This window comes from Helianthus annuus, chromosome 15, assembly GCF_002127325.2.
Source record: "Helianthus annuus cultivar XRQ/B chromosome 15, HanXRQr2.0-SUNRISE, whole genome shotgun sequence".
Lineage (NCBI taxonomy): Eukaryota > Viridiplantae > Streptophyta > Magnoliopsida > Asterales > Asteraceae > Helianthus > Helianthus annuus.
Window position 1 is genome coordinate 61,979,673 of NC_035447.2, and position 17,461 is coordinate 61,997,133.

General features: G+C 36.1%; 1 protein-coding gene across 1 annotated transcript; it reads right to left on the bottom strand.

Annotated features, from left to right (window-relative positions):
• Positions 1 to 1,988: 1,988 nt before the first annotated feature.
• Positions 1,989 to 5,434, bottom strand: LOC118487468 (ubiquitin domain-containing protein 1-like). The gene is made up of 6 exons (XM_035984343.1): positions 5,410 to 5,434; positions 5,235 to 5,310; positions 2,989 to 2,996; positions 2,393 to 2,524; positions 2,180 to 2,305; positions 1,989 to 2,095 (listed from the first exon to the last, which is right to left on the bottom strand). Exons 1-6 carry the CDS (start codon positions 5,432 to 5,434, stop codon positions 1,989 to 1,991), a joined length of 474 nt encoding a protein of 157 aa, XP_035840236.1.
• Between the last annotated feature and the right edge of the window lie 12,027 nt (positions 5,435 to 17,461).

Sequence of the window (17,461 nt, forward strand, 5' to 3'; positions counted from 1 at the left end):
TCACAAGACCCCTATTGGTGTCCACCACTGCACCACACCACAAACTGCAAACACCATGAACTATGCCGCCTAGAAATTCTACTATCAACTTCCCAAAACTTAAAACCATAATCAATAATAACAACAAAATGAACAATATGAACTATAATAATTTCACTATTTTAAAGGAAATTTGAATTGGTATAATAAATAACAAGAACAAGAATATCTTTGAATGTAAACAACCTTAAATTTAACAATTCATGTAGGTTTGCTACTAAAGGGCGTTGGCCCGACGGTAGCAAGATGTTTGAGAGTTCAATCCACGTGCTGGACATAGAATGTGTAACAGCATAATTAAAGAGAGTGTTAGTTATCGTTTGAAAAAAAAAAATCAATATGCTTTTTTGGTGATCAAGAGGATGCACATTAAGAGTTGCATAATATATCTTCAAAATGAAACTGATAAGACGAATAAAATGATGTGGGTATTCAAAATCATGTAATCATAAACGGGATATTCAAAATAACATAATCACATAATAAACTACGAAATTTATGTCTTACATGATCCAACCTCTATAAATGAAACTAAAAAAAAGGAATTCGTGGCTGCCCACTTATTAGCCTTTGATTGGGCCAAGAAAAAACTACTGTATAATTTCTGTTCTTTTAACATACAGGATAATGTTCACATACAGTTATTTCCAATTCCTTATTCAACAACCTCACGATTAAGGTTTTGTATTAATTTTTTTTTTTTTTATAAATTTCTCAAATTTCTTGTCCTATGAATGTGTAATATAACCAAGGAATCATATAAAACAGTGTTATAACCTTTTACACTAAAACAAAAGTTGATCATATTATTCACGTTTAGTATTTTGCGAGAACTAATTTGACGACCGTAACCATATAACCTCCTTAGAAAACCAGTAGGTCCTAAAAATAAATCCTACTTAGTTTAAATTAACTTATTAACACAATTAGCTTCAAATGGGTGTTCATAAAAGCAAAAAATGTATGTAAGAATACATTTTAAAGGGTCCCATAGTCAAGTGGTCACAAAATAAAAACACTTATTTCAATCTACTTATATATTCGACGTCGTCACAAGTACAGTTCTGTATTAACTTTTTTATAGGTGAAATTTCTTTACTATCAATGTATAATATGACATACGAATACGAATCAAAATAGAATGTCACATATTTTTTTTAAATTACAACAATATATGTATAGATCGATTATAATATTCGGATCTTTCACGAAGACTAATATGAAGACCCTAAGACTATCCGCATCAGTGAAAGGCTATCCTTTCTACAAACAGCCTAATCAGCATGCCACATCAGCTTTTCACTTATTCTTCCCACAAACACTTTTTACCCACAATAATAACATATATATCCTTCCCACAAACAACCTTATAAAAAAAAAAGGACCCACCATTAGGCCATTCTTCACCATTCTTCACCAAGAATTGTGAAGAATGAACACCCTCCATGTCATCATCTACAACACCCACTAATCCATCCCTCTCACAAATGCCCTCCACATAGGAATGAACACCCTCCATGTCACCTACAAACATCCTTGATGTGGATAGTCTAATACATTAATATCTTTTTAGTGGGTCCAAGTACGTGCATGGTCAAAAGACCCTAATACATTAATATCTGTAGTGGTAAATTGTCAATCAATGAATGTATTAACAATAAATTTACCTAATTTCGTTAATTTCATTTTACAATATTAATAACATTTAGGATAATTTTCAAGTAGAAGTAAACGTAAATTTATCACCATCATCATCGAATATTAATTATTCTAAATATTTGAAAATAAATAATCAATTTTCCTGTTATAATCCATATCTTTGTAACACGTTATTTAAATCAAAACAAAAACAAATACCATAAGGTCCAACATTTATTTGTCGTTAATTCTCTTGTGTAACACTACCAGGACACCTACAAAGTAGGTATCATAAGTAATAACACCTTAATTTAGAGAATAGAACACGGTGAGATCCCGCGTTTATTTTTCCTTAAATCTAATTCGTTCATATCCGTTGGATCGCTCAAAACATAATCCGGTAACTCGTATCTATTACCTGTGCAACACATTAACAGTTAAAAGTTTACAAATGTCATAACATGATCATATATGCATGAAGAGTTGAATGGAATGAACGTACCAGTATCATCGAAGCATATGGTCATGTCACGATTCCCAAGTCTAATGTTATTCGTGTCGATGATTTGTTGCTTACGGTCCAAGGCTTGGCACTCAGCTGCCTCTCTAAGGGCTTTCAAGAATACCTCTGAAAGTTAATCAAACAAATTAACTTATTTTTTTCTTCCAAGAAAATGTTAAATTACAGGCGCCGTTTTGTCAAGAAAATGTTAACCTGTTACTCTTCCATCATCACGGTCAGAAATCATACGCCAAAACTCATCGCGCGTCCGAGGAAGCTCATCATTTGAAAACCTTTGATCATCGCCACGCGTCCAAGGCGGCGGACTTGTCACACGGTTATCGTCTGCAGGTTTCACGATGAAACCAAAACATTAATATTGATTAAAGATTGAAAAGATCAAACACGTACATCTAACAAACTTTTTAAAGAAAAACCCTAATTACATAATTCAATTAAACATAAACCCTGGAAATATATATAGCATAATAATTAAGCAATAATTTACATTGAGATAGTTGGTAAACGGGCAACAAGCTGCGCCGCTACCCATTTTTGAATAACAAAACTAAGCCTTTTAAAAACTGTGTCCATATATCTCGGGGTTCATAACATTACTATGCATGACCCTTTGAACTCGACTAAGTAGGTCCACAACCTCTGGTGCCAGAAAACCAAAAATATCAAAAGCAAATGGGATAAACATGTGCTGGAATTTCCGTAAGCTGGAATTTTTCTTAGGAAAGTTACTCTTTTTCTAGAAGTGATACGACATTCAAGAACTTGAAACAATATGCATAATTCCATACCGTTAGATCTACAGTAAAATTTATCCAAAAAAACAAAGGAAAATGAAGAAATACTTACTGCAGATTTCGCTCATAGTTTTGAAAAGAAATACCATTATGATAAATTTCTGATGTGAATGTTGGATGCCAATTTTATTGAATCGGGGGTTTTGAGGAGAGTGAGAAAGAAGTAAGAAGATATATAGAAGTAAGAAGACACATAAGTGACAGAATAAGAAGACACATGAGTGACAAGAATAAGAAGATACATAAACGTCAAAGAATAAGACGAGAGAGAGAGAAAGAGATTGAGAAAGAGATGTTAAGTGACAAAGAATAAGAAGACACATGAGAGGCCAAAATATGAAGATACATAAATGTCAAAGAATAAGAAGATACATAAATGTCAAAGAATAAGAAGAGAGAGAGATTGAGAAAGAGATGTTTTAAGTGGTAAAAAAATAAGAAGATACATAAATGACAAAGAATAAGAAGACACATGAGTGGCAAAAATAAGAAGATACATAAATGTCAAAGAATAAGAAGAGAGAGAGATTGAGAAAGAGATGTTAAGTGGTAAAACATAAGAAACATAAGAAACATAAATGACAAAGAATAAGAAGAGAAAGAAAGACTAAGAAAGAGATGTGGTCCCCTCCAACGCCGCATTGTTAGGGTGAAGGGGGTGCTCACCTAATAGGTGAGTCCCCTCTCTTACGCCAAACCAATCCCCGTGTGCCACGTCAAGTCCCCTCTTAAACTCCCCTAACACCCCAATTTGATGGCGCCACTCCCCTCTTAACTCCCCTTATTTTTTTATTCAAAAAAAAAAAAAAAAAAACAAAAGCTTTGATTGGTTGATGCTCAGCTGGCCCACCAAACTTCCCCCCTCCTCCATCGGTGAATCCATGCCCAAGTTCAACCCCGAATCGGGACCCCGCAGTGATAGCGGCGGTGTTCCCGATCGGGGAAACCCCTCACCGAAGCCACTCCCCGACTACGCCCCGGACACCCTTACTTGTTACACGATTGTTAGAGCATATCGCAGGTCAAAGGATAAGAAGAGAGAGAGAGAAAGAGATGTGGCAGGTTGCCACCAAATTTCAAACCGCGAGTAAATACACCTCATGTTGCCATGTTGGTGACCTTACATTTTTTATTAATTTTTTACTTATTTATAAATAAGTATATTTTTTTATTAATTTTCACCACCCGGGGTGTTTGTATCGCCCAAGAATTTTCGTCCAGTTGTGCGACGACACGTGTCCCGAATCTTTAACTAAGGAGAGGGAATTTATCGTTCAACTATGTAACGATGTGTGTCCAAACCTCCAACTAATCCCGACTATGTGGAAAGGGGAAGGACCCATTCTGTACGTTCAATGAAACGTGTCTCGTATCTCCAACTAATCCCGACTCTGGGAAGGAGAGAGACTATTATTATACGTTAGCTAAAACGTATCCTAAATTCTCCGAATAATCCCAACTATATGGAAGGAGAAGGACAAAAATGTCCAAATGAGAATTTATCAAAGTCCAAGGACTAAAATATAAAAATCTCAAATTATTATTCCTGAATGTCCCTTACGGACCGCAAGGCTTAGCCCTTATGGTCTGCAAGGTGTTTAAATTAATATGTGCGCCTAAGGTCCTTACGGACCGTAAGGCATCACTTTTATAGTCCGTAAGAGGATGCCAGTGACAGCAAAATGGCAGTTGGCTGCCTTGGCTGCCAAGAATGCCACCTTGCTCCGAAATTACCACCATTTCACATCCTTGTGACACTTGGAAGGACACTAAGCATGTCCATAACACCTGGTGGGACACTTGGAATGATTTGGTGACTCCTTGATTAGTATAAATAGCCTCCTTCATGTCCATTTTTCTTTGCACCTTTCATAATCTTCGTCCTCTCTTCTTGGAGCTTGTTTCCATACTTTGGAAGCCTCCATTTGAGTTCTGAAAGTTTTCTTCAACACAAGTAAGTACTCTCCTTAGTCTATTTCATTTTATTAGGCTAGTTGTTAGCCGAAAGTCAAGAAAATTGACTTTTGCTTTGACTTTCGGTTATGACCATTAAGGTCAAGCCAAGGTTTGAATCGAACATGGCTACGTGATCGTAGTAATGAAGGTGTTAATCACTTGTGATGGCACCCTCTAAAGATCACGTTAAGTAGGCAAAATGACGAATCGAATTTATATTAAATAAAAGGTCGAAAAACGTGAACTTTGCAAATTACGCTAATTAAGTTTCTAACTATTAAAACCTTAAATTTGTCCTTAAATCTTCGTTCATATCCGTTGGATTGCTCAAAACATAGTCAGGTAACTCGTATCTATTACCTGTACAACACATTAACAGTTAAAAGTTTACTAATGTCATAACATGAATACTTATTATATGTTCATATATGCATGAAGAGTTGAATCGAATGAACGTACCAGTATCATCGAAGCATATGGTCATGTCACGCAAACATTTTACCTCTTAAAAAACAAACAAAAAAAAATTTCGTTCGTTTAGCTATTTTAATTAAATATTAAGTAGTTAGAACCCTTTGCCGGAGGCTCGACGGAACGGTGAGCGTGGGGATAGTGTGCGAGGTTCCTCCGATATTCACACATATCGTGAATCGGATTCTACCTTTCATCCTATCTTGATCCTTCATTTGTTCCCATTCGCTGTCCGGGATTTGGGATAGTGCTAGGAATACATATCGACGGGAAATAAATACGCCGGCGGCTCGACGAGGAGGAGGTTATCGGGATAGCGTGTGTGGCCAGTCATTGATCCGAACACAGTTGTTGTGGAACTGAGTTTCCCCTCCATCCTATCTTGACTCTCCGACTTCTCCATTCACTATCTGGGTGTTGTTTCTCTCTTGGGGTCTGTTCGAACCACAATATGACGAAAGCAACAAGAAGTGTGGAGATAGAAGAAGGGGAGTTACTACCATCGAAGCAAAACCCTAAACCAGGAGGAACCGTTGCAGGCAAACCAAGGAGAGAGGATGCCACTACATTCTATGTGACTAATATACCAGTATGGATGACAGATGCTGATCCATGGATAGAATGCAGAAACTTAGGTTGGTTGGTGGATGCCTATATAGCAAAGAAAAAAGACACTCTAGGGAGGAGATTCGGTTTTCTGTGGTATGCTTATGTTTGGGATGCTGATAAGCTCGTTAAGGCAATTAACATGGTGGATCTAAAGGATGCTAGACTCAAGGCAAATATTGCCAAGTACAACAATGATAACAGGAAAATGAAGAATGGAAAGGACATCAACGGGAGAAACAAGGGTACAGAAGGAAACTTGAGACAACCTGAACAGAAGATACATGTAAAATCAAGACAGACACAAGAACAAACAAGTTATGGGAGTGGTAACAGCCATTGGAAGGATATCCTAATGGGTAATAAGAGAAACAATGCAACGAAGGATCACGAAGTATTGAATTTCAACAATGATGCGGACACGTTAAAATGGTGGGTAAGAAAAGCTTTTGTGGGTAAATTCAGAAACTTTGAAGGCTTAAAGAAAGCATATACCCTAAGCACACAAGTTAGAAGTCAGGGAGGTTTCCTAAGGTATACAGGAGGGATGAGCTTTATAGCAACTTTTAACAGAGAAAATACAATGCTGGAATTCCTGGAAGGGGTAAGAAAAGTATGGGAAAAGGAGCTGGAAGACGTGCATGTATGAGATGGTCAAGTGATCCCATATCAACGACTTGTTTGGTTATCAATTAAAGGAGTACCCATGCAATTATGGTGCAGTGATGTGATGAATGTAATAGCAGGCAAGTACGGGGAGGTGGTTAGTGGATCAACAGCGGATTCACGGGATTTAAATTTATCAATGGATAGTGTTGGAGTTCTTGTAAAACATGGGAAAAGAATCAATGACAAAATTGGGGTGACATGGAAGGGAAATAGATTTGAGGTGTGGGTTATTGAAATGGATGAAACGTGGGCACTGGGTTTCATCACCAAGAACAATGACTACCAAATGCCTGGAACATCGATGAACCATGGTACTGATGGGTTGGAAAACCAAACGGAACCGGGGGATGCTCCGGCGACGGGTGGGGGGGTAGGTCAACAGTTTCGAGAGGAAAACGAAAGACTAAAGACGATGGAGGTAGTTGAAAAGCCTTCTGGGGAACCGGAAAAGGCGAAGGAAGCCGGAGTTGACATTCTTGAAGAAGTAATGATGGAACGAAACAACATGACCAAGTCAGCAATCAATGTCGGGAATCCCTATGATGATTGTAATAATACAAGAGAGGGGGATGAAGTGCACATGACAGAATCACAAATGCAGTCTAGTGAGTTTGATGGGTCAAATGAAAAACAAAGTGAAGATAGTAATGGGCCGACCCAACTTAATAATAAGGTGCAAGGAGTCAAAACCCAAAAGAAAAGAAAAAGGAGCCTTATTGCGGAAGTAAAAAACCAAGCTCTCAAGCCCAATCAGCAGGTCAGGAAACATAAAGGCTTCAATTTAAATGTGGAGTTATCAGACGAGATTGAACCCTAGAAAAAAGTCAACAAAGATGAAGTTCAAGTTGAGGAAAAACAAGACGCGAGGCAAACAGATCCGGGATATAGAAGATCAGTGGGGAGAAAAAAAGGGTACTCACTGGATGATGATTTTGAGTCGGGGTGGGAAGACGAAGCACAGTCAGCCTCTACTCTAGTGCCGAATACAAACCCAGAAGTAAACAAGGAGCCAGATATCGAAGATGAGTTAGCCGATGAGCTGAGGGGCACGGAAGTAAACAGAGGATTGTTAGGTGTTGATTTGGCCGGAAAAAGCGGCCAGATCGAGAAAATCATCAATGATGAACAGGTGGATGTTTTGATCAAATGAATTAGGCATCACTAAACGTGAAAGGAGCAGGGGGTCCAGGGAAGGCACCGATGGTCAGGAGTCTGATAAGAGAAAACAGAGTGGGATTCTTAGCACTACAGGAAACATAGTTGTGCAATATGGTGGAAGCGAAAATTCACAAATTCTGGAACGGAACAGCCTTGGAGTATATCAAAGTCGACGCAGTAGGCAAATCGGGGGGAATAGTATCGATGTGGAATCCAGGTATGTTTAGAAAAAGTATGGAATTGGTAGATCAAAATTTTATTATGGTAAAAGGTGAACTGATTGGAGAAGGCTTAGAGCTAACGGTGGTGAATGTATATGCTCCAAACATAGCCACGGAAAGAAGACAAATCTGGAACAAGTTATTGTCTGTCTGAAGCCTCATACAGGGTCTGTGGCTATTGATTGGAGACTTTAACGTAGTCCGAGTACCTGAAGATAGATGGAATTCCAATTTTGATACCAATAATGCATTACACTTTAATAATTTTATTGGGGAGGCAGGACTCTTAGAATACCCAATGTCAGGGAGAAAATTTACGTTTCTATCTGGTGATGGTAAGAAGATGAGCAAAATAGACAGAGCATTAGTGAATAGCGAGTTTATGTCAAAGTGGCCGAATACAACATTTAGGGCCCTTGAAAGAACTATATCAGATCATAGTCCAATAATATTAGCCACGGGTCGAACAGATTTTGGGCCAACCCCATTTCGTTTTTTCAACAGTTGGATGGATATCCAGGGTATAGAGGAGGTAATAAAGAAGGGCTTGGAGAATCGATTGGGAGGTAATTTCAAAGATTTAGTAGTAGGGGCTAAATTAAAGGGTATCAAGGAGGAAGTTAAGAAATGGAGAAGCGAAAAAAAGAGGTTGAAGAGAAAGAGTTTACAGAAGTAATTAATCAGCTAAAAGAATTGGACGTTGCCGTCGAAGAAAGGATATTGGAGGATAATGAAATTGAAACTTGGAGAAATTGTAAAAGTAGGATCAGGGAATGGTTTCGCATGAGAGCTAAAGATGTACAACAAAAATCCAGAGCGAAATGGATTCTGGATGGTGATGAGAATTCCAGGTACTTTCACACAATTGTAAATAGTAATGTGGCGAGGAACAAAATTAGCGGGTTTTGGATTGATGGCTCATGGGTTGTTGATCCGCCAACCATCATGAAATATATCCAAGAGAATTTGAAAAAGAAATTCACGGAACCAACAGCGTCAAGACCTCGGATGCCATCTCATGGGTTCATGAAGTTATCGGAGATCGACGCAATAGGTCTAGTCGAGAGTTTCACACGAGAGGAGGTGGGGGCAGCTGTATGGGAATGTGGTTCGGATAAAGCGTCGGGTCCTGATGGGATCACCTTCGCTGTCGTCAAAATATTCTGGAAGGAACTTGAAGAAAATATAATGGAGATGATGATGCAGTTTCATACCCACGGGTCCATTCAGAAGTCCTGCAGTGCGTCTTTCATTTCTTTGATCCCAAAGGTTAGTGACCCAGTTACCTTATCAGATTTCAGGCCAATTTCGCTTATCGGTGTCATAAATAAGATTATTTCAAAAACTCTAGCCAACCGATTGAAAAGAGTTTTGAACAACATCATATCACATGAACAATCGGCTTTCATTGCTAACCGAAACATAATCGGCGGACCCTTGATCCTAAATGAAGTAATCTCGTGGGCAAGAAGACAAAAGAAACAGGTTTTTTTGTTCAAAGCTGACCTGGAGAAAGCTTATGATACTTTAAATTGGAGCTTTTTAATATCGATACTTACACATATGGGCTTTCCATCTCGGTGGAAAACATGGATTATGGGGATTCTATTTTCCGGTAAAGCGTCGGTTTTAGTTAATGGGTCTCCAACGGGAGAGTTTCAATACAAGAGGGGACTGAGACAAGACTACCCATTATCCCCTTTTTTATTTACAATTGCAATGTAAGCGTTGCATGTACTAATGATGAAGGCAGTTGATTCGGGTGTATTCAAGGGGTTAAAATTACCAAACAGTGGCCCATGTTTATCGCACTTATTCTTTGCAGATGATTCTATCTTTATGGGCTCATGGGACATATATAACATGAAGGCACTACAAAGAATTCTGAGAGTATTTTTCATGATGTCAGATTTAAAAGTGAACACAATAAAAGCTTTCTTTACGGGATTGGGATAAATGAAGCAGAAATTGAAAACACGGCCAGTACACTGAAATGTAAAATGGCACGGTTCCCATTCACATATTTGGGATTGAAGGTTGGTGCAAACATGAACAGGGTGGGAAACTGGAAGGATGTAATCGATAAGTTTAATAAGAGATTGTCAAACTGGAAAGCAAAACTCTTGTCTTTCGGGGGTAGACTTACGCTTGTAAAATCGGTATTGGGATCATTACCGAATTATTTCTTATCTTTGTATAAAGCATCGAAAAAGGTCACAAACATATTAGAAGGGATTAGAAGGCGATTCTTATAGGGAGGATGCGGGGGAGTGAGGAAAATACGATGGATGAAATGGGAAAGAATAGTGGCAGCAAAAAGTATGGGTGGACTCGGGATAGGGGGATCAAGGAAATGAACATGGCACTTTTAATGAAGTGGAGGTGGAGATTTAAAGTAGAACCAGAGCAGCTTTGGGTGAAGGTTATAGAAGCACTACACCAAAATAAGAGGATCGTTAAGAGCATCCCGATAAAAAAGTCAACTCCGGGAGTATGGAAAGCAATTATGGGGATGGGAGAATAGTTTAGAAAGGTTGGGATTGAACCGGACACTTGCTTAAAGTGCAAGGTTGGAATCGAGAATAAAACATATTTCTGGCTGGATCCATGGGTGACTAACCATCCATTAAAGGAAGAATTTCCCCTCATGTTTGGGTTGGCAAAGAACAAAAGAAACAAAGTGCAGCAAAATTATAAAAAGAATGATGGAGGTGTGCTATGGGACTGGAGATGGATTAGATTGCCGAACTACGTTGAAGAAAAAAATGAGTGGGAAGCATTGAGGTCAACATTGTTACAACAAAACTTGAGCCAAAATGAAGATGAATGGAGGTGGAAGGATAACGGTACTAACGGATACTTGGTGAAGGAAATAAGGAAAGCTTTGGCTGGGATCGTTGATGTTAACAATGAACCGAATAGTTTTGAATGGAGTAAGATTGCTATGGCAAAAGTAAATATGTTTGTTTGGAGAGCAGCGGAAGAAAGAGTCCCGACAATGGTGGCGTTAGAAGAGGGGGCTGCATGGTGGCCCGGATCTGTGCAAAGTATGTGGGCTGGGCCCGTAAACAGCTAACCATATAGTGATACACTGTCCGATAGCGAAGGAAGTATGGCTGCAGTTATGGACTTGGATGAAACTTCCCATCCGAGACCACAGTGAGAGCATGAAGGTAAGATTCCAAGAGAAAACGGACTGGCCAAGGAAAAAGGAAAAAACGATTTATGCTATACACCTCCTAGCCGCATGGTGTCTATGGAAAAATAGAAACAGTAAAACTTTTAACGACAAACTCACTGACCCCATTAGGCTTGTGGAAGAAATTAAAGAACAATCCTTTGAGTGGGTTACTCTAAGATCAAAACGAACCGGGATAACATGGAATGAGTGGATGAACTTTTGCCCGAGGGAGTAATTATTCATATAAGAATTGTGTATTATTATTAGTCTTGATGATCCTTGATGTATTGTTGTAGCTTCCCTCGATTGTATTCTTGAGTGTGTCTTGGTGGCGATATCTAGCATCTTGCTATATGTCGTTTTTAACTTTTTGACACGTATGAATAAAAGTTTGATTGTTGTTAAAAAAAAATATGGTCATGTCACGATTCCCAAGTCTAATGTTATTCGTGTCGATGATTGTTGCTTACTGTCCAAGGCTTGGCAGAATGCCTCTGAAAGTTAATTAAACAAATTAACCACCCCATTGGTTACCAATTTTTTATATAACCAATGCAATGTCGTCAATTACCTACCAATTTTTTGTATAACCAATGCTATGTCGTTAAAGGAGTTTTGCTGATTGTTACACGGAAAAATAGGAGAACAAAATCCAGAAAAAACAACCAATAAATTCTTTTTAGGTTGTGGGGTGTGATTTAGGGCTTCTGGACCACCCCTTCGCCACATCACCTCCATCTCACACCACTTTCTCCTTCCCCTCTTCAACGGGGTGGTATACCCTTTCCCCCTTCAACCTCAACCTCCAATAACATGCTCCCAATCATCACAAACCACAAACAAGAATTGTCGGGGAGATCGGGGAAATACCCCGTGGGCATCGAGTTTGAACGGGAGGAGCAACGTTCCCGTCAGGTAAGGAGGCCACCTCCTCCCTGTTCCCACAACCCACCGCGGCACCGCCAAGTCTTATTTGAATTGGATTATGACATGATAAATAAGGTAATTGGACTTAGATAAATGAACAACTTAAATAACATATAACTGATATTCATATTTTTGAAAACCAAAAGCAAAATATATACTCGGTTAGGTTTTAGGTTTAATCAGTATGAAACCGAATACTGAACAGTGAACACTCTTATAGCTGCCTTTTGTCCCAGGGGCGGAGCTACATACAATGTTACGGGTTCACACGAACCCACTGAGTTTCGAATTTTTTATAGAAGATATATATAACAAGTCTTGAATGAACCCATAAATGTTATATGTGATGAACCCATAGCTAATATTGAAGAACAGTCCAGCGGGTTAAGCTTATGCTTTCAACCAAAGGGTACATGGTTCGATCCTTGTTGCAACTATTTTTATTTTTGTTTCGTATAGATTTAAAGCCGAATTAGGGTTCCACTTGCAACCAGTATGACGGATTTTCAGTCTTGTGTTCAGAAGGGGTAAACTTCCAATTTTCTAATGAGTGGAATGACAATGTGAAATGGATGTTGACTCATTTTTCACATCATATGCAGTCTCTCCTTGTTCCTAGTTTTGTTCTGCCCTAGCCCATAAGCCACTGATTCTATTCTGCCCCAATTTTCCAGTCCCAAGTTTTGATTTTTTACATGTACTAATTTTGCTAATTTTGTTGTTATGAGTATTTAATTGACTAGTTTTGATTTTTAATCCATTTTAGGTCACTAGCTGCAAGCATGGTCATCCATGGTGTATTTATGTTTTGATGCTTTTACTCTGTTTATAAACTTTCAAAGGTTCTTGTTTGCAAACAGACAATGAACTTTGCATTCTTCAAGATGGATTTCCTCTTTTCTCCTATTAGGTTATGAGCTTATTATAACTTTACTCCATGTAAGACATTTTTTTATGTTGGTTTATTTTTCCTTCAAGCCATGAGTGTTAAACAATGATTTAAGTTTCTTTTAACAATGTAGAAGAGGAACTGGGGGGTTAACCTATATAAGCTCTTTTCAACAAAATTTTATTAGACTATAGTAGCTGCAAGGCCAACTTCACTCATTGTTCGTCATGGCTAGAGTTGTTGAGGGAATGAGGGTCATTGAAGGTATTTCATGAACTAGTTTAGTAATTTCAACTCAATAGCAATAGCGGGTCAATCTAGTAGTATTGTTAAATCATAATTAGGATCGTAAGCAACTTTTAAACAAAATTATGAAAAGGGCACCCATTTTAGAATTTGCTTTCGGTCCCGCAAAAAGGTTGGATCGTGCCCGTATTCGACCCAAAAGTTTTAACGTTTGGTGATCACTGAAAAAAGATGAACCCATAGAAAAAAAATCCTGGATCCGCGATTGTTTTGTCCCTCTTGTCTTGTAACATTTGTTTTTTTCCTTTTAACAACTTAATAGTGCTACTAGCAGGTCTCTTTTAAACCTACCAATATAATAAAAATACATCTGAATATTATATGTTAATACTACATCACATGAGTATTTGGACTACATCAATAACCCTTTATAACTTCCCTCTTATATTTCTAAAGAGGATTAGAAAAAACCAGCAACTATTTTTTTTGTCAAATTAATTTTTTTTTTCTTTTTTTAATCCAGATTATGTTATTTGGATTAGAATATGCTATATAAGATTGAGCTAAAGTGTAATCTGATTGAGAATGAAAACTTAAATAGCGTTTCATTGATATTTAGTTATATGGGTTATTTTATTATATGTGTTCGAACTGAATTTATATTTTTGAAAACCGAAAACCAAATATGTAATTCGATTTCATTTAAGTTTAATGGTGTAAAACCAAACAATGAACAGATTATTTTATGGACGGTTGCCTTTTGTCCCTCTAGTCTTGTAACATTTTTTTTTCCTTTTTAATAACTTAATAGCACTACTTGAGCATTTTAGCATACAATGATCATTTGAAAAATCGTGAACAATACCGATGTCCACTAATCACAATGCACGTCAACGTAAAACTACTTAATATAATCGATACAAAACAAACATATAATCGATAAGTCATATCTTATGTTGTGTATAAAAAAATCATATAATCTTAAATTATATGAATATAATCGTACAACGAACTTAACCTCCTCTAATTTAAGATTTTGAAAAATGTATTTGCAACTCATCAATATAAAACAAATATGTGTGACAAAATCAAGTCTTATCTTTAAGTCAATTCCAAAATCAAGTTTTTTTTTAACCTGCTAGACGTCCAAAACTAGTGAAAATACCCGCACTATACGACGGGGTTTCGTTCTGTATCGGTTTGATTAGATTGGAAATATCACATGCATACATGAGAACTTGAGTCGCTCACATCGTATTGATGTTGAAAAAATTCGAAAGTTCACAACATTTTTATATGGGCACGCCTAAAATATATTAATCTATCAATGATGAATAAGATCAATGATCTTTGTATAAAAAATATAATTATTTATATGTAAAATTAAATATTATATATATATATATATATATGTATATATATCAAACAATTTTAAAAATAGTATGATAAAAAATACTATATTAATGAAATTGTGACGTAAGTGATTTTAAAAGTTGGTATAAAATATAATTAGAGGGAAAGAAATATTAAGAAAAGAAAAACACTTGTAAAATTAAATTATATATTGATCAAACGGTTTACATAATTTAGTGTGATAATAATATTATATTAATGAAATAGTCAGAATTTAGTATGATAATAAGATTATATTGATGTAAAAGTGAAGGGAAATACATTAAAGAAAAGCAAAGAACGAAAAGGACAAACTAGATGGTGTAAAGCTTAAAAGGAAAAATTATATTAGGGTGTGCAATAACTCAATAATCAAACCGTTAACCGAAACCGAAATCGAATCGAAAACTGATAAAACCGAACTGAAATTAACCGAAACTGAATTAACTGAAAGTCGGTTAACGGATATTTTTTTTACCATCGGTTAACCGAAGTTAACTGAACCGAACCGAATCATTTATTTTTTTATATATTTCTAGTTTTTATACCTCTATTTCATGTATTTCATTTATTTATGACTTAATTTCATTTATTTATACCTCCATTTTATGTAGTTAATCATCTATTCATGCATTTGTACCTCCATTTCATTTATTTATACATCTATTTCATGTATTTATACTTCCATTACATGTATTTCTACACAAAAAATTTAGCCTTTGTTTGAATTGATTATTAACCGAAAATTAACTGAACCGAACCGAAAACCGACAAATTAACCAAATTAATCGAACCGATTAACCGATGACTTCGATTACAGTTACGGATAATGTTAATAACCGAACCGAACCAAACCAAACTGTGCACACCCCTAATTTATAGTTCACATCGAAGTACCACCAAAAACTTTAATTTACTTTTGATTAACAGAAAATAATAATATTCTCACCGTGCCAACTTATAACTTTTATAAATCCCTAAAATAACTTCGGCGAAACCACCTAAGAGTTCGGGGTCCTTTAACCATCCACGGTTCAAACTTCCGGTAATATAGATATATGACTGTCGTCTATTTTTAGTTTCAGAGTAGTTGAGATGAAAAGAGAAGTGCGAATTTAGGATGACTGCAATTTTTCTTAGCCGACAATGAAGATGTTTTTTTTCTTTATAGAGAAATATATAATTTATCAAATCCTTTTAATGCAAATTATCTCTATATAATTATCTCTATATAAATGAGAAGAAAAGAGGAATAGTGACTTTTTTTTATCATACTCTATTTCCTCATGTAGTGTAAACTTTCATTTGTAACTTATTTAATCATTGTGTTCTTTTTTTTTTTTACTTTAACCAAATTATTTTTCTACCCCTAAAAGGTTAAGAAAAGAGGAATAGTGACTTTTTTTTTTTATCATACTCTATTTCCTCATGTAGTGTAAACTTTCATTTGTAACTTATTTAATCATTGTGTTCTTTTTTTTTTTACTTTAACCAAATTATTTTTCTACCCCTAAAAGGTTTTTTAACGAACACATTATCTTTCCTTTTTCTTTGCTATAAAGAGCGTGACGAAGGTTTTTTTTTTAGTTTAGTTTTTTAGCGAACGCCCGATACTATTTTGAACATATTTTTTTTTGCTATAACGAGTACACCGAAACCGACCGAGTTTCTATCGTTTTTTTTTTTCGTTTACCTTTGTTATTTACTATATTATTTTACCTTTTCTTATTATTTTGATGTTCAAAGCCGAGTAACGACGCCAATGACATACACATTTAGATATCATACTACTTAATTTTACGAATTTATTTATCGGTTGTCATGGTGTACTATACGTTAAGAATTTCAACCACGTCCCTGCGCAACGCGCATATAACTAATTAACTACGACCCTAGTTAATGTAATATTAAAAAAGTTGGCAATTGTTTTTGTGTTTGTACTAAATTGATAGTAGAAAAATTAATTAACACACACTTGTAAATGCAAAAATAAAGAGAGTTAATATTCACACAACTCTACTTTCTATATCTATATACATATATATATATATATAAAAAGAAAGATCGAGTGTAAAAGGGTATTGAGAATAGTAAGAGCCAAAATAAAATTGTATATGAACCCTATAGTTAAGATACTTTAGTTCGCCACTTATTCATATTTTCATTTAATAAAATAATTAAGATTAGCAAAAACAAAATTATACACTTTAAATTTATTCGGTAAATTATACACTTTAAATTTATTCCGGTTAAAGCACATACCTTGGTATCAAACTCTTTATGCATATACCATGTGAAAGAGTTGTTTGTGGGTTTTATAGGGGATAATTGCATATTTCCCCTTCTAATCATCTCCTTATTGCATATTCACCCTGCTCAAAACTGAAATTGCATATTTCCCCACCCTTAATGAAAATTTGCTTAATGGCAAAACTACCCTTTAAGCATTAAAAATCCCTTTGTTATTTTTAAACCCAATATATCAGATGAAACAGAAAAATTGGAAACGCCGTAAAAACCAACCGACGATTCCATACTATGGTTATTCAAACTTCAGTCACTGTGTAATAAAGTTGTTTAAGTTTTATATAAGATTTTGTTTCATCGATTAATGGAGTCTTGTTTATAGTGGGCATTTGTTTGTGTTTCGCTTACAGTAGGTTTCTTCATGAAGATGAGGTTGAAGATTGAGTAAGGGTGAGCAGTTGGTTAATACCTATTGGAATCACCCAGAACCAAACCCGCAAACAC

Coding starts and splice junctions, on each gene's coding strand:
- LOC118487468 (XM_035984343.1), bottom strand. CDS start 5,434: ATGACCATATGCTTCGATGATACTG. Junction 2,306..2,392: donor TGATGATGGAAGAGTAACAG/GTTAACATTTTC, acceptor ATTAACTTTCAG/AGGTATTCTTGAAAGCCCTT. Junction 2,096..2,179: donor CATATGCTTCGATGATACTG/GTACGTTCATTC, acceptor TGTGTTGCACAG/GTAATAGATACGAGTTACCG.